Raw genomic sequence first — 23,305 nt, forward strand, 5'->3', positions numbered from 1 at the left:
CATCCGCGGGGCCTCCGGCCACTCCGGATTGTGGCCACTACTGCCGAAATGTCAAATTTCATGTCCAGTATCAAAATCCTTAATGTTTGATACCCATATTCCCCCAACTCTTACGGTTCGGCAAATGTCCCCCCATCGGAACATCCGCGGGGTCTTCGGCCACTCCGGATTGTGGCCACTACTGCCAAAATGTCAAATTTAATGTCCGGTATCAAAAACCATAAAGTTTGATACCCATATTGCCCCAACTCTTACGGTCCAGAAAATGTCCCCCCATCGGAACATCTGCGGGGCCTCCGGCCACTCCGGATTGTGACCACTACTGCCGAAATGTCAAATTTCATATCCAGTATCAAAAACCATAAAGTTTGATACCCATATTGCCCCAACTCTTACGGTCCGGCAAATGTCCCCCCATCGGAACATCCGCGGGGCCTCCGGCCACTCCGGATTGTGGCCACTGTAGTGGATGAGATTGGTAGGCGAAGAATAAATAAGATACTCATACAAGCTAGTAATTGGAAATGCCACACCTTGCTTCGAATATACATTGATGTTGAGTGTGTGCGTGTGCTTGGCTGACGCGAGAGAGAGAAAAGAATAAACAGTCTTGTGTTATGTTTTGGGCCTGAACAACGCGTGTTTCTGTGTCTCCGAAAATAATCCCAAATATTCGGAAAATCTGAGAAAAATCCCGCTCCAGCCACGACAATGGCGCAAACAGCGCTCCCGCGATTGTTTAATAGTGAAGAAACTTGTTTTTACAGAGAAAATGTGAAAAGTTTAGTGCATTTTTCCGCCTGGTTCGGGTGCTGTTCTGTGACGCTTGGGAAGCCATGATGGAGCTGCCCGGTAAAAAACATACAAGGTTGGATATTAGGCCAAGCGACTGACATGGCTCGACAAACGTCGGGCGTTTAACGACTGCATGATTGAGCTGAAATGTTTTGTTCCGAACGACGGAACAGTTGTTTATCACTAATAAAAACGTGAGTAACAGTGTTGTTATATTCAAATAGTGGTTTTAGTGAACTGCAATTGCAACATAAACAAAATTCGGTGAATGTCCGAAATATATTACGGGTTTTACTTTCTTAATTATTTTGTGAACTGCGCCGTTAATTTTGCCAAGTAAATCGTGACCAAGTTATTGCAGGAGGAGGTCCAAGCGATGGAAACGAAATTACATGAAGATTGCGATTAAAAAAAAACCAGGTTCGGTAAGTTTTTGCGGCAAAAAAAATGCATGAACAGAGACGAAATATCTGACAAGTGTTTACCCTGTAAGAGAAAGCGTCTAAACATTGCCACGATTTAGGACCGAATCTTTAAAAATTAGCATATGGTGGATGATCTATTGTCGGTCCGATAAATTTTTGATGTTTGATCAAAATTCTAGTTTTTGTGGGACAACGTTGAAAAACTGTGTTAAACCATTGGTTGTCTAAACGAGTTAATTGAATATTTCACTAATATAGAAGAAACACTGCATATTGATACAACGATACAGTGAACAGTTAAAAAATATGATTTTCTTGGCGCTGAACACTAAATTACCATGGAACGAAAATAAATGCAGATGTTTTATAATTTAGAAATTATAATGAATTCTTGATGGTATTGAAGAACGTTTGGTATCGAGAAATTTAAAAGAGAGATGTGAGCCGGTAACATGGAGTGAAACTTTCGCAGCTCTCATAGAAAACCTCACAGCAGCTTGACAGAAAGTTTAACTCCATGTTGCACTTCTAATTTCTCGATTGAAGAACGTTTGTGAAATGTATGCTTATGTCCCCTGAGAGGGTAGAGCGTGATTGCTAAAAATTGAGCTTGAGTCCCCTGGGAGAGTAGAGCATGGTAGCATTGCTTGAGTCCCTGAGAGGGTAGAGCGGAAGTAGAGCGTGATTGTTGAAAATTTGAGCTTGAGTCCCCTGGGAGGGTAGAGCATGAACGTGAATGAATTAGAGTTTGAGTCCCCCGTGAGGGTAGAACGCAAATGTTGGAGTTTTGAGCTTAAGTCCCCTGAGAGGGTAGAGCGTGATTGTTGGAAATTTGAGCTTGAGTCCCTGGGAGGGTAGAGCATGGACATGGATAAATTGGAGTTTGAGTCCCCGTGAGGGTAGAACGCAAATGTTGGATTTTTTGAGCTTGAGTCCCCTGAGAGGGTAGAGCGGAAGTAGAGCGTGATTGTTGAAAATTTGAGCTTGAGTCCCCTGGGAGGGTAGAGCATGAACGTGAATGAATTAGAGTTTGAGTCCCCCGTGAGGGTAGAACCCAAATGTTGGAGTTTTTGAGCTTGAGTCCCCTGAGAGGGTAGAGCGTGATTGTTGAAAATTTGAGCTTGAATCCCCTGGGAGGGTAGAGCATGGACATGGATAAATTGGAGTTTGAGTCCCCCGTGAGGGTAGAACGCAAATGTTGGAGTTTTTGAGCTTGAGTTTTGAGCTTGAGTCCCCTGAGAGGGTAGAGCGTGATTGTTGAAAATTTGAGCTTGAGTTCCCTGGGAGGGTAGAGCATGAACGTGAATGAATTAGAGTTTGAGTCCCCCGTGAGGGTAGAACGCAAATGTTGGAGTTTTTGAGCTTGAGTTTTGAGCTTGAGTCCCCTGAGAGGGTAGAGCGTGATTGTTGAAAATTTGAGCTTGAGTCCCCTGGGAGGGTAGAGCATGGACATGGATAAATTGAAGTTTGAGTCCCCCGTGAGGGTAGAACGCAAATGTTGGAGTTTTTGAGCTTGAGTTTTGAGCTTGAGTCCCCTGAGAGGGTAGAGCGTGATTGTTGAAAATTTGAGCTTGAGTCCCCTGGGAGGGTAGAGCATGAACGTGAATGAATTAGAGTTTGAGTCCCCCGTGAGGGTAGAACGCAAATGTTGGAGTTTTTGAGCTTAAGTCCCCTGAGAGGGTAGAGCGTGATTGTTGGAAATTTGAGCTTGAGTCCCCTGGGAGGGTAGAGCATGGACATGGATAAATTGGAGTTTGAGTCCGCCGTGAGGGTAGAACGCAAATGTTGGATTTTTTGAGCTTGAGTCCCCTGAGAGGGTAGAGCGGAAGTAGAGCGTGATTGTTGAAAATTTGAGCTTGAGTCCCTGGGAGGGTAGAGCATGAACGTGAATGAATTAGAGTTTGAGTTCCCGTGAGGGTAGAACTCAAATGTTGGAGTTTTTGAGCTTGAGTCCCCTGAGAGGGTAGAGCGTGATTGTTGAAAATTTGAGCTTGAGTCCCCTGGGAGGGTAGAGCATGGACACGGATAAATTGAAGTTTGAGTCCCCCGTGAGGGTAGAACGCAAATGTTGGAGTTTTTGAGCTTGAGTCCCCTGAGAGGGTAGAGCGTGATTGTTGAAAATTTGAGCTTGAGTCCCTTGGGAGGGTAGAGCATGGACATGGATAAATTGAAGTTTGAGTCCCCCGTGAGGGTAGAACGCAAATGTTGGAGTTTTTGAGCTTGAGTTTTGAGCTTGAGTCCCCTGAGAGGGTAGAGCGTGATTGTTGAAAATTTGAGCTTGAGTCCCCTGGGAGGGTAGAGCATGAACGTGAATGAATTAGAGTTTGAGTCCCCCGTGAGGGTAGAACGCAAATGTTGGAGTTTTTGAGCTTAAGTCCCCTGAGAGGGTAGAGCGTGATTGTTGGAAATTTGAGCTTGAGTCCCCTGGGAGGGTAGAGCATGGACATGGATAAATTGGAGTTTGAGTCCGCCGTGAGGGTAGAACGCAAATGTTGGATTTTTTGAGCTTGAGTCCCCTGAGAGGGTAGAGCGGAAGTAGAGCGTGATTGTTGAAAATTTGAGCTTGAGTCCCTGGGAGGGTAGAGCATGAACGTGAATGAATTAGAGTTTGAGTTCCCGTGAGGGTAGAACTCAAATGTTGGAGTTTTTGAGCTTGAGTCCCTGAGAGGGTAGAGCGTGATTGTTGAAAATTTGAGCTTGAGTCCCCTGGGAGGGTAGAGCATGGACACGGATAAATTGAAGTTTGAGTCCCCCGTGAGGGTAGAACGCAAATGTTGGAGTTTTTGAGCTTGAGTCCCCTGAGAGGGTAGAGCGTGATTGTTGAAAATTTGAGCTTGAGTCCCCTGGGAGGGTAGAGCATGGACATGGATAAATTGAAGTTTGAGTCCCCCGTGAGGGTAGAACGCAAATGTTGGAGTTTTTGAGCTTGAGTCCCCTGGGAGGGTAGAGCGTGATTGTTGAAAATTTGAGCTTGAGTCCCCTGGGAGGGTAGAGCATGAACGTGAATGAATTAGAGTTTGAGTTCCCCGTGAGGGTAGAACTCAAATGTTGGAGTTTTTGAGCTTGAGTCCCCTGAGAGGGTAGAGCGTGATTGTTGAAAATTTGAGCTTGAGTCCCCTGGGAGGGTAGAGCATGGACACGGATAAATTGAAGTTTGAGTCCCCCGTGAGGGTAGAACGCAAATGTTGGAGTTTTTGAGCTTGAGTCCCCTGAGAGGGTAGAGCGTGATTGTTGAAAATTTGAGCTTGAGTCCCCTGGGAGGGTAGAGCATGGACATGGATAAATTGAAGTTTGAGTCCCCCGTGAGGGTAGAACGCAAATGTTGGAGTTTTTGAGCTTGAGTTTTGAGCTTGAGTCCCCTGAGAGGGTAGAGCGTGATTGTTGAAAATTTGAGCTTGAGTCCCCTGGGAGGGTAGAGCATGAACGTGAATGAATTAGAGTTTGAGTCCCCCGTGAGGGTAGAACGCAAATGTTGGAGTTTTTGAGCTTAAGTCCCCTGAGAGGGTAGAGCGTGATTGTTGGAAATTTGAGCTTGAGTCCCCTGGGAGGGTAGAGCATGGACATGGATAAATTGGAGTTTGAGTCCGCCGTGAGGGTAGAACGCAAATGTTGGATTTTAAGCTTGAGTCCCCTGAGAGGGTAGAGCGGAAGTAGAGCGTGATTGTTGAAAATTTGAGCTTGAGTCCCTGGGAGGGTAGAGCATGAACGTGAATGAATTAGAGTTTGAGTTCCCCGTGAGGGTAGAACTCAAATGTTGGAGTTTTTGAGCTTGAGTTTTGAGCTTGAGTCCCTGAGAGGGTAGAGCGTGATTGTTGAAAATTTGAGCTTGAGTCCCCTGGGAGGGTAGAGCATGGACACGGATAAATTGAAGTTTGAGTCCCCGTGAGGGTAGAACGCAAATGTTGGAGTTTTTGAGCTTGAGTCCCTGAGAGGGTAGAGCGTGATTGTTGAAAATTTGAGCTTGAGTCCCCTGGGAGGGTAGAGCATGGACATGGATAAATTGAAGTTTGAGTCCCCGTGAGGGTAGAACGCAAATGTTGGAGTTTTGAGCTTGAGTCCCTGGGAGGGTAGAGCGTGATTGTTGAAAATTTGAGCTTGAGTCCCCTGGGAGGGTAGAGCATGAACGTGAATGAATTAGAGTTTGAGTCCCCGTTTTTTGAGCTTGAGTCCCCTGAGAGGGTAGAGCGTGATTGTTGAAAATTTGAGCTTGAGTCCCCTGGGAGGGTAGAGCATGGACACGGATAAATTGAAGTTTGAGTCCCCCGTGAGGGTAGAACGCAAATGTTGGAGTTTTTGAGCTTGAGTCCCTGAGAGGGTAGAGCGTGATTGTTGAAAATTTGAGCTTGAGTCCCTGGGAGGGTAGAGCATGGACATGGATAAATTGGAGTTTGAGTCCCCGTGAGGGTAGAACGCAAATGTTGGAGTTTTTGAGCTTGAGTCCCTGGGAGGGTAGAGCGTGATTGTTGAAAATTTGAGCTTGAGTCCCTGGGAGGGTAGAGCATGAACGTGAATGAATTAGAGTTTGAGTCCCCGTTTTTGAGCTTGAGTCCCTGAGAGGGTAGAGCGTGATTGTTGAAAATTTGAGCTTGAGTCCCCTGGGAGGGTAGAGCATGAACGGGAATGAATTGGAGTTTGAGTCCCCGTGAGGGTAGAACGCAAATGTATGAGAAAATGCTCTAGACTTACACTCAAAGAATCTTCAATACTTTTGTACTAGTCGAGAAGAAGAGAAGACTGTAATAACTATAGGCTTGAAACCATCTTTAAATAAAGCGAACTTATAATTAATTTTATATGAACTTAAAAATCTTATTGATTATTGAGCAACTACAAGACTTGATTAAAGATCATTAGGCTCACAACCTTGACGATATTAATTTACACTAATGATTGAAATTCTAGAAAGATTGATATTAAAAACAAAGAATTTCAGTCCTTTCGATGTTATGTTTAAAGTATCAAAAACTGATAACCTTGACGACTTAAATATGAGCTCCGATTGAGCTTCTGAAAATGGGTAAAATGTAATAATTTAAAAGTGATTGGTAAAACAAAAAGATAATTTTTGAAAGAATTTCAGTCTTTTGAAGTGATGTAAGAAGATTAAAAGTGATTGGTAAAATAAAATAGATATTTTTAAAGAATTTCAGTCTTTCTGAAGTGATGGTTTAAGAATCGAAAGGCTTGTAACCTTGACGACTTAAATTTGAGCTCCTGATTGAACTTCTGAAAATGAATAAAATGTAAGAATGTTAAAGAGATTGGTAAAATAAAATAGATAATTTTTAAAAGAATTTCAATCTTTTTGAAGTGATGGTTTAAGGATCGAAAGGCTTATAACCTTGACGACTTAAATTTGAGCTCCTGATTGAACTTCTGAAAATGGATAAAGTGTAAGAAGTTAAAAGTGATTGGTAAAATAAAATAGATAATTTTTAAAAGAATTTCAGTCTTTTTGAAGTGATGGTTTGAGGATCGATGGCTTGTAACCTTGGCGACTTAAATTTGAGCTCTTGATCGAACTTCTGAAAATGGATAAAATGTTAAAAATTGAAAGAGATAAGTAAAATAAAATAGATATTTTTTAAAGAATTTCAGTCTTTCTGAAGTGATGGTTTAAGAATCGAAAGGCTTGTAACCTTGACGACTTAAATTTGAGCTCCTGATTGAACTTCTGGAAATGGATAAAATGTAAGAAAGTTAAAGAGATTGGTAAAATAAAATAGATATTTTTTAAAGAATTTCAGTCTTTCTGAAGTGATGGTTTAAGAATCGAAAGGCTTGTAACCTTGACGACTTAAATTTGAGCTCCTGATTGAACTTCTGGAAATGGATAAAATGTAAGAAAGTTAAAGAGATTGGTAAAATAAAATAAATAAATTTTAAAAGAATTTCAGTCTTTTTGAAGTGATGGTTTAAGGATCGAAAGGCTTGTAACCTTGACGACTTAAATTTGAGCTCCTGATTGAACTTCTGAAAATGGATAAAGTGTAAGAAGTTAAAAGTGATTGGTAAAATAAAATAGATAATTTTTAAAAGAATTTCAGTCTTTTTGAAGTGATGGTTTGAGGATCGATGGCTTGTAACCTTGGCGACTTAAATTTGAGCTCTTGATCGAACTTCTGAAAATGGATAAAATGTTAAAAATTGAAAGAGATAAGTAAAATAAAATAGATATTTTTTAAAGAATTTCAGTCTTTTTGAAGTGATGGTTTAAGAATCGAAAGGCTTGTAACCTTGACGACTTAAATTTGAGCTCCTGATTGAACTTCTGGAAATGGATAAAATGTAAGAAAGTTAAAGAGATTGGTAAAATACAATAAATAATTTTTAAAAGAATTTCAGTCTTTTTGAAGTGATGGTTTAAAATCGAAAGGCTCATAACCTTGACGACTTAAATTTAAGCTTCTGATTGATCGTCTGAAAATGGGTGAAATGCAAGAAATTAAAAGTGATGGGTTTAAGGATCGATAAGCTTATTACTTCGATGACTTAAAATTGAGGTAATGATTGAACTTCTGAAACTGGATATGATTAATGAAATTGTAAGAGATAAGTAAATTGTTGATTTAAAATAACGGGACGGGATTTATGTTTATGTTTAGACTTTTGATCAACACGAATTAGGCTAAGATCATGATTTTGGAAGATTGGCTGAAATACGCAATATCATGCTTATTTAATCATTGCATCTAGCCTCTTTCGGTTAGATTTTTGTTTTTTTTTTGTTTTCTTTTTTTAGGTTTATTTACAGGATAAATTTGTGGACCACATTGGGCCTTAGAGACGGAACAACCGGTAGCAGCAAACTGCCAAGAACGTTGAAGGGTTTCGAATAGAGGACATCATTCACTGTTATCTAGCTCGGGCATCGATTAGACGACATCGTTCGCTGTTATCTATCTTCAAAGAAACTATTGTATACGAGAATAGATATATATTGTAAAAAGTTTTGAAAAGATTCAGGTTTTTACGCCGGATGTTATAAGGCTTTTCCTGGCAAAAAAAAAAGAAAAAATAAAGGCCATTGAACGAAATTTAAATATTGTATAGATTAGGTTATCATTGATGTATTTGTTGTAATTTCATTAATCAAAGAGTAGAAGAGGAGGAGGATGTAGTGGATGAGATTGGTAGGCGAAGAATAAATAAGATACTCATACAAGCTAGTAATTGGAAATGCCACACCTTGCTTCGAATATACATTGATGTTGAGTGTGTGCGTGTGCTTGGCTGACGCGAGAGAGAGAAAAGAATAAACAGTCTTGTGTTATGTTTTGGGCCTGAACAACGCGTGTTTCTGTGTCTCCGAAAATAATCCCAAATATTCGGAAAATCTGAGAAAAATCCCGCTCCAGCCACGACAGCCACTACTGCCAAAATGACGAATTTCATGTCCGGTATCAAAAACCATAAAGTTTGATACTCATATTGCCCCAACTCTTACGGTCCGGCAAATGTCCCCCCATCGGAACATCCCCGGGGCCTCCGGACACTCCAGGTGGTGGCCACTACTGCCGAAATGTCAAATTTCATGTCCAGTATCAAAATCCCTAAAGTTTGATACCCATATTGCCCCAACTCTTATGGTTCCGCAAATGTCCCCTTATCGGAACATCCTCGGGGCCTCCGGCCACTCCGGATTGTGGTCACTACTGCCGAAATGTCAAATTTCATGTCCGGTATCAAAAACCATTAAGTTTGATACCCATATTGCCCCAACTCTTACGGTCCGGCAAATGTCCCCCCATCGGAACATCCGCGGGGCCTCCGGCCACTCTAGGTGGTGGCCAGTTCCAATGATCGACTCACGCGACCGGCATGTCTTAGCTGGTCCTTGCCTCCAAGCCATCTGCTCCCGGACCTCCAGGCCGTCTGCTACCGGGCCAACAGGCCATCTGCTTCTGATGTGTCCTCGTCGTCGTCCAGTAATAGAATGAATTTTCGGGACCGACCGAGCCGAGTTTTGTTGGCTCGTCGACGATCCGAAAATTATGAGGTGGAGTGGGGGAGATTTTAGATACATCAATCTCACGTCTCTCGATCGACTGATTGGGAAACGTTCGTTCATCCAACCAGCGTGCACCAAAAAGAGGGGAAATTTGCCGAGAGGGGAATTCGTCACGTTACGTTTTCGCTTCGCGAAAATTTTGGATTGACACCACGTATAGAAACCTTAGGACAAAGTTCTTTGTCAAAAATATTTTAATGATCGATAACAGTACTATCTACTTTGGCGAACAGTAAATTGCTTCCACTTTGACAGTTAAAAATTGAGGCCTTTTGCGAACGACTATTCAGCACCCAGATCCTAATTTACAACTTCTCGAGAAATTTTAAATTATTTTGCATCATGACTTCTCAAGGGTTGACAACACATACGCCTTGAAGTATGCAAAATCTCACTTGAAGCGCCACTCAGCTTCTCACTCGCCTCCTCTCACTGCACTCACTCTCACAACTTTTTGCACAATCACTCATCGATCCAACATCGTTTCACGAGTTTAGCCGGCTGTCATTCGTGATTCCGCCGTGTTGACAAAGCGACCGCAAAAGGATTTTGTTACTCTTAAATAATAAAAAAGTAGGTAAAACTTCCGGCTCTTCCCTCGGACCACGCCATCATGTCCGACGAAGTCGCCAAAGCCCAGGCGGCGGACGCAACAGCCGAGGACACCATTTTCGGAAAGATTCTGAGGAAGGAAATTCCGTGCACTTTTATCTACGAGGATGATAAGGTAAGTTTTTTGACCTGTTATTTGCAAAGAGGTCAGATTTTATTTTTCTTTTATGCATTCCGCAGTGCGTCGCCTTCCACGACATTTCTGCCCAGGCGCCGGTCCACTTTCTGGTAATTCCCCGAAAACCGATCACGCAACTTTCGAAGGCCACCGAAGAGGACGAAGCCCTGCTTGGCCACTTGATGTTGGTTGGAAAGAAGGTCGCTGCCGAGCAGGGAATGGACGAAGGATTCCGCGTGGTCATCAACGACGGCAAGAACGGAGCGCAATCCGTTTACCATTTGCATTTGCACTTTCTGGGCGGGCGCCAGATGAAGTGGCCACCGGGTTAAACCTGTTGCACGGTTGTTACAGGATGTTGGATTTGTTTGAAACAAATATACAATGAAATTTAAATCACTAAATCAACAATTTTATTGCACCTAAGAAACGGACTCCGATTGCAGCGGATTGTAAGAACTCGTCGTCGTCGTCGTCATTGTGCTAGAACTGCTTTGCATTACTCCAAAGGCGTTGTACGAGGCTGGAATGTTTGGTCCATACGCGTACTTTCGTGCGGTGTCCCTGCTGTAGTACTTCCGCTCGATCACCTTATCGAAGAACCGGGACAACTTGACTGCGTCGGTCGTTCCAGCGGCCAAACTACGCGCCTCGTGGCAATTTAAACAAATCTCGTCTGCGCCGCACTGTTCCGCTATGCTGCCGGCGCTCGTCTTGTTCAAAATCTTGCCTTTGTGGCCCTCGTCCAGCAGGTCCAGCTTCGTTCCAATAACCAAAATCGGTATCTGAGAATTTTTAAACTGGAAAATTATTCCTCATCTCATGCCGCCCAAACTCTGCCCCTCCTTCCCACCCAAATCTCACCTGGGTCGAGCCCAGAAACTGCTCCGGATCAATGTCGAACGCGTCACCGCCCTTCAACACATCCTTGCCGTCCTTGTTCAGGATTTCAATCAGCCACCGTTGCAAATTTTCGTGGCTCTTCCTATTCGTCAAGTCGTGCACCAAAATTATCCCATTCGTTGGCTGGTAGAACACGCCGCGGGTGTTTTTGTGGCTGATTGACCCACCAACGTCCCACAGCTCGACGAAGAACGAATTTTGGGACGGAGTGCCCTCCTTGTACTCGTGCAGTTTGACCTCGACGCCGCAACCCACGGTCCAGCCCGGCGAGGTCAGCGGCTCGTTGTTGGCAACCAGGTGCGTGAGCGATGTTTTGCCGACGCCTGATGAGTAGGAAAGACAGGTTTGAATATATTTTGAAATAAGAAATATTAACTATTTTGACGTTGAATAACGTCTTACTTGAAGGTACTGGAATGCCATTCCGAGCATTAAAATAAGCTTTTTTCCTTCAGATAAAGCAAAATGGCAAGGTTTTACATTATTTAATTAGAAATTAATTCATCAATTTTCAACAATTTATTCGATAACAACAAAGAAAATAACGTAAAGAGTTTGTCACGCGTTTAAATCCGTTTTCAACCTAAATCTGAAATGTTTTTAAATGTATTCAAAATGCAGCGAATTTGCAAGCAAAATGTGCGCTTCTCGAACTCAGACGGAATGGTCATGTACCTAGAATTCATAAAATTGGCCACCAAACAAGAACTTCCCTAACAAGGATGTGAACTTCAATTACTAGAATGCATAACAAATGTAAAAAAAAATCGTGCATATTCGTTGAAATTTTAAATATTTCATATTAAAACTCATGTCGGTAGAACAGTCTTATTCCAAATCCCACGTGCGTGAATGCAACCTGATCATGAAATTCCGCCACAAATAGAAAATAAACCCAGAAAAAAAAACATTCAAAAGTCACTCAGGGCAAACTGGCAACACTGGCCAAACCCTGCACTGCCAGTCAGCGAGACAGCTGGCAGCCGGGGCAGGGCCAAATTCAACATGGCGCTTCGCTGTGGTGCCTGACGTTTCGATCGCGGTGCAGGAAAATCGTCCATATCCGGCGGAATTCGTGCCGGCCCGGGCCCCAAACCAGAACCACCCGGCGGATGATGTGCCAACGTACCGGAATCGCCTACAACGAGGACACGAACTTTGTCGATAGCCGCCATAAACGGGCCGTAAGTTGAGTGATTGAATCGAACCTAGCTCCAGAGGAAGAAAAACAACACTGTTCCAAGCAGGCAGCGACGTTTCGACGCGAGGAACTCGCACGCGGGAAGAGAACGAGTGACCTATTTGCATCCTTCGTAGTGGGAGAGAGAGAGAGAGAGAGAGCGTTGGAGGCGAGAGTGAGTGACCGTTGTTTGAGTGATTTACCGGCGCTGTCGTTTTTGGCTGTCATTCGGTGAGTGGCGTTGTTTTTGTTTTTGATTTGGGACACGGCGTCTGAGGACGGAATCCATGTCCTAGGGGTGTGTCGATTGTTGGGGAAACTGAACTGAATTTAAATTGGTTGCATTTTTGGACATTAAATTAAATTAACATTTTTTTCCTTTGCTATGTCAGAGCACTGTAAATTAACATTGATGATGAAGAATTAGGCAGAGCAGTTTAACAAAACGTCTTTATTCTTCGGAGGTTACAAGAAAAGGGAAAGATTTATCTGACAAACTAGCATGGCTTACTAAGATCTGTTTGTCGGTTGCCTAAAGCACCGTTAGCCGTAACTAGGGGCGTCCACTACACGGTTGCTTATCAACACCCTCGCTCAACCGAAACAAATCTAGCACTTTGAATCAAACCTGATCACATTTCTGCGAATCATGCTTCGCCAACAAGCACGATTTTATCCTATTTACGCAGCGCCTAACTTTAATCTTCAACTTGGTCTTCTCATCGTTCTTCGTCTGCTTTGGCAACTCCATCCTCTCACAGCATTGCTTCGCTCCGTCAGCTGGCAGGTTTCCAACGATCGATTCAGCTCCAGCATTCCGAGCGAGGATCGCCTCGCTGTCCTTCTTTGGTCCAGTGGATCCTGTAAAACATTCACCAGCAGTACTTCCGCCACAGCTTGTTACGGTTGCAAGGGACTTACCCACGATTTTGCGCTCCCGTCCGCTAGGCCTCGTGGACACTTCTGCAGAGCAGTTGTCACGTTCTGGTTGCGAAGGGAGCGCGCCGTTGGGTCCCTCCTTGTCTTCGGCTTCCAACAGCTCCGCTACGCCGGGTTGTCTACCTGACGAGCCGGCGATCCGCACCTCTTTGCCTTCGTTCTTGGAGTTTCGTGGCGGCTTATCAGCTGGAACATCTTCAGCTTGTTCTTCCGCCGGTTTCCCGCCTCCGATCTCGCAGGATGATTTTCCACCGTCTTCAACACCACCACGCCGGAAAACGTCCAACGCGTATAGTTGTCCAGATCGGCGTCCGCTGCCCACCATACGATCTCCCTTTTCAATGGACACTCTTCCACCAGCGAACTTCACGGTCATTCCAACGTCCTCGAGCCGCCGAACCGAGAACAGATTGCTTCGCAGCTCTGGCACGTAGAGCACATCGTTGACTACAGCCTGTAGCGACCTTCCCTTGACCAACATCCTAACTCGTACCTTGCCGATCGATTCCGCCACCAGCGACTGTCCCGATTTGGCCACGGCAATGTGGACCTTCCGAGCCAGCGGCCGCAGTTCCTCGAAGAGTGACTTGTCCCGCACCATGTGGCTTGTCGCTCCAGAATCCAGAAACCAGTCAACTTTTCGACCCACAGTAGGCGACGACCAATCAGCAACGTTGCCCGTAGCAACGCCAAACGCAATCTCGTTTTCGCTGGTCACGTTAGCTCTGCCAGACTTACCAGACCTCCAGCTTCTTTCCGATTCCATCTCGTCCGACTGTCCGTCGGGACAATCCGCTCGTTTGTGGCCATACCCACCACATCCGAAGCACTTTAGCGCTCTTCTCCTCCTGCTGACGAACGACGACTCACCAGGACAACTCTCCTCTTCACTTGGAACATCTTGACCGTTCCGCTTGGCCTGTTCGTCCAGCAAGCGCTTTTTGATGTACTCAAGGGTCACGTCCTTCGGCTCGATCGTTTCAACCGCCGTCACCAGCGCGTTGAATGACCTGGGAAGCGCCAGTAGCAGCTGGCACACCACGTCCTCCTTTTCCATCTTCACGCCGGCCGCTTTAAGCTCCCGCAGCAACTTGTCAAACTGGACAAGGAACGCCGGGACATCCCCGCCTTCAGCCAAGCGGAGTTCCTGGAACCGCTTCTTCAGGAACAACTTGCCCGCAATCCCAACGCGCTCGAACGTGTTACGCAGCGCGTCCCAGGTCTCCTTAGCCGTCCGTGCGTCCTTCACGTGGTCCAGCTGGTCCTCGGCGATGCGGTTGACCAGGAGATTTCTGCAGCTCCGGTCCTTCGCAACCCGTTCAGCTCGACGAGTCCGCTTCTGCAGCTTCTGGTCCTGCGTGTCCGACTGCAGCTCCGCAAAGGCCGCCAGGTCCAGCGGTTCAGCCACACAATTTAGCAAACCTTTTGCCTCCAGGAGGACTTCCATCCGAAACTTCCAGTTGCCGTAATTCGCTCCGTCCAGCAACCAAATTTTCTCCTCCGCAGGGTTGTTAAAATATCAAAGTATCAGCTCTCAGCAACTACAATTATCTCGCCTGAATATTCATGCCTCAAATACAACAGCTCTTCTCTCTTCATTGAAACTCTCAGCGCCGAACATAGCCGAACACGTTTTCGTGTTTACCCACTCGCGATTGACATTTTCCTTTTCTCTCTCATTCCCGCTTCCACGATCATGCTACCGCAACAGCGTTTAACCACAAAAGCCGCCACAAAACCAATTTCGCAAACGCAATTTAACAGGACGTCATGCGTGGTCGGCTCCTAATCGCCATCTCGCGTTCTCTCATTGCAGTTTTCGGAGAGATTGAGAGACTCAGCGGTGAGAGCGCATAGTCGAGGAAAAGGGGAGGAGTGATAGAGAGAGAATGACATCGCTGGGAATCACGAGACACAAGAAGAGATCTCACAAGCTACAGTGACGGCCACTATACTCTCGGATATTTTTGGTGCAGAGATAATCTATTGATAGCTTTTTTATCACTCATTTGCAACACTGCTCCTCCGACATTTTGCGCAAACTTCTTTAAACTTCGTTAACTGCGCCCATAACCTGAAGAATTAGGCAGAGCAGTTTAACAAAACGTCTTTATTCTTCGGAGGTTACAAGAAAAGGGAAAGATTTATCTGACAAACTAGCATGGCTTACTAAGATCTGTTTGTCGGTTGCCTAAAGCACCGTTAGCCGTAACTAGGGGCGTCCACTACACGGTTGCTTATCAACAGATGATACCCCTCACACCTTATGTCTAGTAGAATAGGTAAGCGGGATACACTTAATGTTTACATTTCAAGCAAAATCACCACATCGAGATGTCGATCAAGCTTAAGCATAAAACGTGCACCATTCACGGTGTCTATCGTCCGCCGGATAATGATCTTCCCCGACTGCTTGCTTTCGTTGAAGGCATTCTTGCAACGACTGATCCGATGTGCCCTACGTTCATCCTAGGAGACATCAATGTCGCCGTGAATAAACCAGCTGAAAATGATGTTCTGGAGTACCTCAACGTGCTTGCTTCATACAACATGTGCGTGACAAATACCGTTACAACTCGCCCGCTGAGCAACAACATTCTTGACCACGTTATCGCGAGAACAGACGATGCTGATCATACTCACAACTACACGATCGACTGCGATTTGAGTGACCACAGCTATATCCTGACGCAGTTCAAATCTCCACCTAAACTTCCACACCGCGTTACCTTGACTAAACCGAAGACCGAATACAGTTCTGTAAAGTGTGAATTTGAGCAATTTCTCCAAAACACTCAGTGGGAAGTTATGGAACCTAACCTGCGGCTAGCTACAATTGCTAATGTCTACAGGGAGATTAAGCATGCCCATACTACCGTCGTCACAGTTGAAGCTAAACTCAAAAAGGGTGACTGTCCCTGGTTTACGTTGGACGTTTGGGTGCTGATCCAAGTGAGGGACAATGCCCTGCAAAACTGGAAAGCCGACCGCCAAAACCCCCACCTGCGCGAGCTGCTTGATCGTGCAAACAAGTTACTTGCTGCAGCCAAAAGAAAAGCGAAACGCGACTTTCATTCAAAACTCTTCAACACCAATAACGCCAAACTTCTTTGGAAGAGGATCAACGAAGTTTTGGGTAAGAACTCGAAGCAGGATGCTGTCGTTTTGAAGGTCAACGAAAGCGAGGTAGCTGAGCCAACCATGGTTGCAACTCACTTTAACGACTATTTCACGACAATCGGAGCAAAACTCGCTGAACAATTGACGTCTACGCGGAATATCAACGAGTTCAACACGATCAAGACTTTACCTCGAATGGGTGGGTCTTTCTTCCTGTTCCCTGCCGCACCCGAGGAGATTGCACGTGTAATCAAGACTCTAGACCCGAGTAAAGCTGTTGGCCATGATGGGTTTCCAGTAACAGCACTAAAACAACACTCTGAACAGCTCTCCAAGATCTTAGCTTCAACTTTCAACGACTCTGTGACGAGTGGTACCTATCCAGAACATCTCAAGGAGGCGATTGTTCACCCTATCTTCAAGGGGGGTGATCCTACACAGATGAGTAATTACCGTCCTATATCTGTCCTGCCATCAATGAACAAAATCTTCGAAACCCTGTTGTCGTCACGGCTGACCAAGTTCCTGAGCAAACATAAGTTTTTCTACGAGATGCAGTACGGCTTCCGGAAAGGTTCCTGTACTGAAGTTGCTGTTCTAGATCTTGTGAATGATATCTCTGAGGTGATTGATCAGAAGCAAAAAGTTGCTGGATCAATTTTCCTTGACTTAGCCAAAGCTTTCGATACGATCGATCATGAGCTTCTTCTGGATAAGCTCAACTCGTACGGTGTTCGTGGTCTGGTGAATGATCTTCTTCGAAGCTACCTGTGCAATCGTCGACAAAAGGTTAGTGTAAACGGAACTTTCAGCCCCGAACGTTGTATCAACTGCGGAGTCCCGCAAGGAAGCAATGTTGGACCGTTACTTTTCCTAATATACATCAACGACATGGCCAGGCTAAAGCTCCACGGTCGGCCCAGGTTGTTTGCGGATGATACTGTTGTGACTTATCGCAACGGTGGCGTACTAGAAATGGTATCCGACATGACTGATGACTTGGCCAAGATCAACGCCTTCTTGGAGAATAATCTACTATCACTAAATGCGAAGAAAACTAAAATAATGTTTTTCCGAGGAAGCCGCATGACAATACCACCTCACCCGAATGTAGAAGTGAAGGGCTGCTGTATTGACGAGGTCGAAACCTTCAAATACCTTGGGATACACTTGGACTCAACGCTTACTTGGAAAATCCATATTGAAAACCTGGTCAAGTCTAATGCGCCACTTTGTGGAATGTTCAGGAAGCTTTCACTTTCTTCCGCGACACGTGCTGATGAAAGTTTACTATTCGTTTGTGCATAGCCGGTACCAATTTGGAGTATCCATCTGGGGCTCAGCATGTGCGTCACATCTGAAGACAGTCCAGATCCAGCAAAACCGGTGCCTGAAAGCGATCCTGAAGCTCCCTTTCCTGTTCCCTACACTCGAACTTTACAATTCAACTCTTCACAATGCTCTACCTATTGCTGCTCTCCACGAACTCCAAACAACTATACTAACGCATCGCATGGTTAAACTGAAAGACATCCATCATAACTTCGAAATCCGCATGCTGAATCACCAACGTGGGATGAGAATCCAAGAACGTTTAGTCGTTCCCCGCTTTAGGACGGAATTAGGGAGGAGAAGATTTTGCTGCAACGGACCAAGAATGTACAATAATTTACCCGGTGATTTAAAAACAAGTGATCAACTTCTTAAATTTAAACAAAAAGTGAAATTTTTCATCCGTGCCAACCTAGCTAGATACTTGTAACGTTTTTAATATGTATTGTAGTGACATGTTAGTGTAATCTTAGATAATGTAAACAGTACTTGTAACTAATCGTTACTGCAAAGAGGTTTTTTAGAGGAACGCAAGTTCATTGAGACCTTAAGTGCACACGAATTGTTAAACTCAAAATAAAATAAAACAATGTAAAAGGACCGAAGCCAAAGTGTAAACAAAGAGTCTATCCTACTCACGTTAGTTGATGTTTACATTCGGAACGAGCAGGATAGACTCTTTGTTTACTCTTCGGCTTCGGCCCTATTACAATGTTTTGCTAGATTTGTTCACAGGAACTAATAACAAAATTTTTGTCTCATCAATGTTAATTTTTTTTTGGCCCTGATCACAGAAAGTTCGTATTTTATTGTTATAATTTCTGTTATGGCCATTATAATAATTCAACCCTATAGCGGTATATGCACTTCGGAAGGAATCGGTCAAGAAAAATTTCAAATGGGCAACAGCGGCAGAGTAAGCAAGCCAGAGAGGGTGAAGAAAAGCCCCAAGAAATCACTCCCTTTCCTTTGTCCTGCTGTCAGTGTTGCGTTCCTCACGCGCTCACGCGCTCGTGAGCGCTCACTTTTCGCTCATTCGTGAGGAGGAGCGCTGCGCGAGCTAGCTCACGTTTGCTCCGATTTTTTCAGCTCGCGTTTGCTCCACGCTCGCGCTCGCGCTCATATTTCGCTCACGGAGCGCTCATTTTGGGCGTGTCGCTAATCATTTAACGTTTTTGAGAAAGTTTTTATTTCAATTCTAGATGAATTTTTTGCTTGAGGTGCAGTAGGGCTGAGGACATATGATTTTGTGAACAAATTTTATGATATATGAATTGGAATAGTTTATTTTAATCAACCTTGTTTTAAATAAAAGGTTGGATTTGCAAGAGTCAAATCATTTTTAAGACATACAGTTGAATGTATAAATATTTTAGAATTTAAAAGCCTTATTGTAGCAGAGAGGTGAGGGGGGAGGGGTATAGACGCCTAAATAAAAGGGCCTGTAAACATTAGAAAAACTTACAAAACAATGAATTGATTCAAGAGGATTTATGGATTGGTAAGTTTGATTCAATGTTAAATGCTTCGTTGATTAAAATATAACATTAAACTGTTTTATGTACCGTCAGTGGGGGTGACATTGGGTCTGGGGGTGACATTGAGTCAAAGTGATTTTTACGGATTTTACCATTTCTCAGATTCTTCTCAATGAAACTGGATTTTGCTAAAAAGGTTGTGTAGGGGACATCTTAAGATGACTTCGCTGAAAAAATCTCGTTCCTAGAACAAATCCGGTTATTTTGGAAGCTGTCTAAAATTGAGGTACCCAAAATTGAGGTGGCCAAAAATGACCTCTCGAAAAATCTTTTTTCTAATATTTTTGTTGGGATTGCTCAAAAACTACCCAAATGTTGGAAAATCTCCACTTCAAACATTGTCAATACGATTCCTTCGAACAAGAAACACTGTTGGATGACTTGTTTTTACCATATCGTTGTATTTGAGCATCATTTTAGTTCAAACTGTTGGCATTAAAGGTAGTGTTCATCAAAATTCCCCATATTTTGGGAAAATGTTAGTAAACTATCTAAGAACAAATCTACGTTGAAAGATTTTCGATGTTATTTAAATTGTTTTTGTTATTAAGAAATTACAAGAGGTGAATCGTTTTTTGGCCCATAGTCACCCCCACTGACGGTACCTAATCAGTGTTTTGACTACATTTCCAGATTGCGGGTCAGAATTAGCTACTATTAAAAAAAAGTTATTCCGTTTATTAAATATTTAAATGATTCAGTGATAAGAAATGGATGATCATTTCTATAAGGTTAGTCTTTATTTGGTAGACGTTTCAGAAAATAGGGTAACATTTTTGAAACAGTTCTATTTTTAAATATTAGCCTGAAAATTGCTAATGGTTGAAATAACCCTTTTGACTCAAATCAAATAAATTGTCAATATTTTTCACCACAAACCTCTGAAAATATTCAATTACAAGTTATATATGATTTTTTGAACATGAATGATTGTAACTGTTTAAAAGATTATTCAAAAATATCAAAACATACATAAATTGTCATTTTTTTGTACATAACAGCAATACAATATGGTCAAATATGGATTTGATTTGTGAACAAATAGTGCATCTCTTCACGTCAATGAATGTTTACATTATGAATTAAGTTTTTTGTTAATTGTTCGAAAAATGTCTAGATTTTAAATAGAACGTAAATTTCGGTTCGCTGACCAAATCCATTTCATTGCATACTTTTGTTTGTTCGACCACTTTCTTGTTTGTTTTTGCTGCCTGTGCTGAGATAGTTCTGGAAACTTCGTTTTAAACAGGCAGATGACGTTTCCATTTTAACGACTCATTCCAATCGAAGGCTGAAAAAACCCGAACGAGAAGCAAAGGCAAATAAATAACAAAGGGTGGCCACCAACACCACCAGCAGCGCCTGTTGGAGTGAGCCAGTAATGCCAGGAAACTTTCTCTATAAATGCTAGTTTACGTGAATGTTCGCTTAAAATTTCATCACAATTGGCAGCACTAACCAGGCCCAAAAGAGCGCTGGAAGAAAAAAAGAACTAAGCTGAAAATAGAAAAATAGGCGTGGCCCAATGCATTCTCGTCTGATTAGAATACATTTGGGAAATATTTTTTTTAAATGCTTGTAAAAGGAAGAGAATAACTTTTAGTAAAAGTGAAAATTAACAAAAATGTTCACGAAAAAGTTGTTCTACTCGTTGGTGTACTTGGTTTTAGTAAATTTCAAGGAACACACCAGATTATCCAGCATCATTCAAACACGACCGCTTTTGCCTTCCTCACGTTACTGAGGAAAGGCTATAAAATCACTCGAAAAATGAACTTCTCCATTAGACCTCCTAGAGCCACCTTCATGTATATCTATCGACTCAGAATCAAATTCTGAGCAAATGTCTGTGTGTGTGGTGGGATGTTGATCAAAAAATTGTCACTCGATTATCTCGACATTGGCTGAACCGATTTTGTCCGTTTTGGCGTCATTCGATCCGTCTTGGGGTCCCATAAGTCGCTATTAAAAATTATGTAGTTTAGTTAAGTACTTCAAAAGTTATGCTAAAAAAACGATTTTAACAAAAGTCCGGAAGATTGTAAAAAGGGTGGTTTTTGTAAGAAATCCCGTCATGCTATACATTTTCAGAAAGGAATTTAAAAGACCTTTCCAACGCGTCCAAGACATTGAAGATCTGATAAATCTATCAAAAGTTATAAGCACTTAAGTGTTATTTATACGCTTTTTGGAGGCCGGATCTCAGATAAGTTGATGAAAATGTTGTCCGGATCTCTCATGCGACCTATCGTTGGATAGGCATTCAGAAGAGCTTTCCAACGCGTCCAAAACATTGAAGATCTGACAACCCTATCAAAAGTTATAAGCACTTAAGTGTTATTTACGCATTTTTTGCATTTTGGATGGCACCCTTTAAATGTGAGGAAGGCGCCAACCACCTAAGGGTGGATTAAGTAACGTTTTTAGGCTTAAAATGGCTTACGCACTTCGGAAGGAACCAAGTCAAGCAAGTCAGAGAGAGTGAAGAAAGCCCCAAGAAATCGCTCGTAAAGCTGTTGCTTGACCCCTTTCCTTCCGATCTGCTTACTAGCCTTTACGCTAAAACATTACATCCAAAAAACAAAACGCTAAACATATAAAATTCAAAAACAAGAACTAATTATTTCAGATCCCTCAACACGAAATTTTCAAAGATCTTATTGAACAACCGATTCATAAGCCAGAATGGGCGACCAACGTTACGTCACAGAGATCCCCAGCAGCCTGAAGCAGCTGGCTCGGTTCGTAGTCCGTGGCTTCTACAGCATCGAGGATGCGCTCGTTGTCGACATGTTGGTGCGGAATCCCTGCATGAAGGAGGACGACATCTGCGAGCTGCTCAGGTTCGAACGGAAAATGCTCCGAGCGCGCATTTCGGTGCTCAGGAACGACAAATTCCTGCAGGTGCGGCTCAAGATGGAAACCGGTCCCGATGGAAAAGCACAGAAGGTGAACTACTACTTCATCAACTACAAGACGTTCGTGAACGTGGTCAAGTACAAGCTCGATCACATGCGCAAACGCATGGAAACCGAAGAGCGTGATGCCACCAGTCGTGCCAGTTTCAAGTGTCCTTCCTGTAACAAGACTTTCACCGATCTGGAGGCGGATCAGCTGTTTGATTTCGCTACGGGCGAGTTTCGCTGTACGTACTGCGGAAGCGCCGTCGAGGAGGACAGTTCTGCCCTGCCGAAGAAAGATTCGCGTCTGCTGCTGGCAAAGTTTAACGAACAGCTTCAACCTCTGTACGATCTGCTGCGACAGGTGGAGGACATCAAGCTGGCGCCGGAAATTTTGGAACCGGAACCAGTCGACATCGATACGATTCGAGGGTACGTTTGTTGGGTATGGTTGGCGAGGATTGGTTTTTGAATGTATTTCCTTTTTATTTACAGCATTGCAAAGCCGACCAACCGACCTTCCACGGAACAATGGTCCGGAGAGGCTACTCGATCCAGTGGGTTTGCGGTTGAGGAGACCCGCGTGGACGTGACCATTGGCGATAACGATACGACAGAGAACACGACACAGCGCAAGGATCGCCCGGTATGGATGACCGAGTCGACCGTCATCACGAACGATGTGGACGAAAATTCGGTCGAGTCTATCCTGGAGAAAGCGGCCTTCACCTCGACACAGCCACCGGCGGTCAGCAACAATACAACGGTTATATCTTCGGCGCGAAGCCGAAACAAAGACACCGATGATATCATGTCGGTGCTGCTGCAGCATGAGAAGCAAAGCTCGCACAGTGCCACGACCGACGCCCTCAAGGGGCTGGCCAACGAGGGCAATTCGAGCAACGATAGCAGCGACGACGAAAAGGAGATCGACAACACCGAGGTGCCCACGGTGGAAATCATGGACACGGACTCGGACGGTGACGATGTGCCGACGGTGACGGTGGCCGGGCGGCCGTTCCCGCTGGATGAGATAAACGACACGCTGATAGCGGAGATGACACCACAGGAAAAGGAGACCTACATCCAGGTTTATCAAGATCACTTTAGTCATATGTACGATTAGGCGACGAAAATTAATCTTAATTAAAATGTTGAAATTTGCAACGCATAAATTTGTTTTTATTTTTGTGAGAAATTCTATGTTTAAGTAATTTCAAACTCTAAATATTTTCAGTTTATCGTTTCACTACATCGAAGTTAACATTTTGAACAGACAAAAATTGGGGCGTAACAAACCTTTTTCAAAAGACAGCATCGATATTAACAAAACATTTTGTGGTACAGGAATTTTGACCGAAAATTGAAAAATAAGCCCACTATCCAAAATTATGCATCAAAACTGTGAACGCACTCCAAATGAGAGTGTTCT

At 43.7% G+C, this 23,305-nt stretch overlaps 3 protein-coding genes across 5 annotated transcripts; 2 read left to right on the forward strand and 1 right to left on the reverse strand.

Moving 5' to 3' along the window:
- Positions 1-9,718: 9,718 nt before the first annotated feature.
- LOC119768638 (histidine triad nucleotide-binding protein 1) lies at positions 9,719-10,365 on the forward strand. The gene is made up of 2 exons (XM_038258908.1): positions 9,719-9,958; positions 10,024-10,365. The coding sequence occupies exons 1-2, from the start codon at positions 9,845-9,847 to the stop codon at positions 10,291-10,293; spliced, it is 384 nt and encodes a 127-aa protein (XP_038114836.1). The 5' UTR covers positions 9,719-9,844; the 3' UTR covers positions 10,294-10,365.
- On the reverse strand, positions 10,352-12,122 carry LOC119768637 (rab-like protein 3). 2 transcript variants are annotated; one of them, XM_038258906.1, is made up of 3 exons: positions 11,994-12,122; positions 10,826-11,187; positions 10,352-10,746 (listed from the first exon to the last, which is right to left on the reverse strand). In XM_038258906.1, exons 1-3 carry the CDS (start codon positions 12,037-12,039, stop codon positions 10,384-10,386), a joined length of 771 nt encoding a protein of 256 aa, XP_038114834.1. In that variant the 5' UTR covers positions 12,040-12,122; the 3' UTR covers positions 10,352-10,383. The 2 variants fall into 2 exon arrangements, with proteins under 2 accessions (XP_038114834.1, XP_038114833.1); XM_038258905.1 differs by having other exon boundaries at positions 10,352-10,761.
- A 13-nt stretch (positions 12,123-12,135) lies between these two features.
- On the forward strand, positions 12,136-23,044 carry LOC6054513 (general transcription factor IIE subunit 1). 2 transcript variants are annotated; one of them, XM_038258903.1, is made up of 3 exons: positions 12,136-12,275; positions 21,603-22,305; positions 22,369-23,044. In XM_038258903.1, the coding sequence occupies exons 2-3, from the start codon at positions 21,659-21,661 to the stop codon at positions 22,997-22,999; spliced, it is 1,278 nt and encodes a 425-aa protein (XP_038114831.1). In that variant the 5' UTR covers positions 12,136-12,275; positions 21,603-21,658; the 3' UTR covers positions 23,000-23,044. The 2 variants fall into 2 exon arrangements, with proteins under 2 accessions (XP_038114831.1, XP_038114832.1); XM_038258904.1 differs by lacking the exon at positions 12,136-12,275 and adding an exon at positions 15,226-15,265.
- The last annotated feature ends 261 nt before the right edge of the window (positions 23,045-23,305 follow it).

The sequence above is a fragment of the Culex quinquefasciatus genome, chromosome 3 (assembly GCF_015732765.1).
Source record: "Culex quinquefasciatus strain JHB chromosome 3, VPISU_Cqui_1.0_pri_paternal, whole genome shotgun sequence".
NCBI lineage: Eukaryota > Metazoa > Arthropoda > Insecta > Diptera > Culicidae > Culex > Culex quinquefasciatus.

Excerpts from the sequence above, each read along its gene's own strand:
- LOC119768638 (XM_038258908.1), top strand. The coding sequence starts at position 9,845 with ATGTCCGACGAAGTCGCCAAAGCCCAGGCGGCGGACGCAACAGCCGAG. Across the intron at positions 9,959-10,023 it reads TTATCTACGAGGATGATAAG|TGCGTCGCCTTCCACGACAT; the intron begins GTAAGTTTTTTG and ends TGCATTCCGCAG.
- LOC119768637 (XM_038258905.1), bottom strand. The coding sequence starts at position 12,039 with ATGGCGGCTATCGACAAAGTTCGTGTCCTCGTTGTAGGCGATTCCG. Across the intron at positions 11,188-11,993 it reads CCTCGTTGTAGGCGATTCCG|GCGTCGGCAAAACATCGCTC; the intron begins GTACGTTGGCAC and ends CCTACTCATCAG. Across the intron at positions 10,762-10,825 it reads AGTTTCTGGGCTCGACCCAG|TTTAAAAATTCTCAGATACC; the intron begins GTGAGATTTGGG and ends ATAATTTTCCAG.
- LOC6054513 (XM_038258903.1), top strand. The coding sequence starts at position 21,659 with ATGGGCGACCAACGTTACGTCACAGAGATCCCCAGCAGCCTGAAGCAG. Across the intron at positions 22,306-22,368 it reads GACATCGATACGATTCGAGG|CATTGCAAAGCCGACCAACC; the intron begins GTACGTTTGTTG and ends TTTTATTTACAG.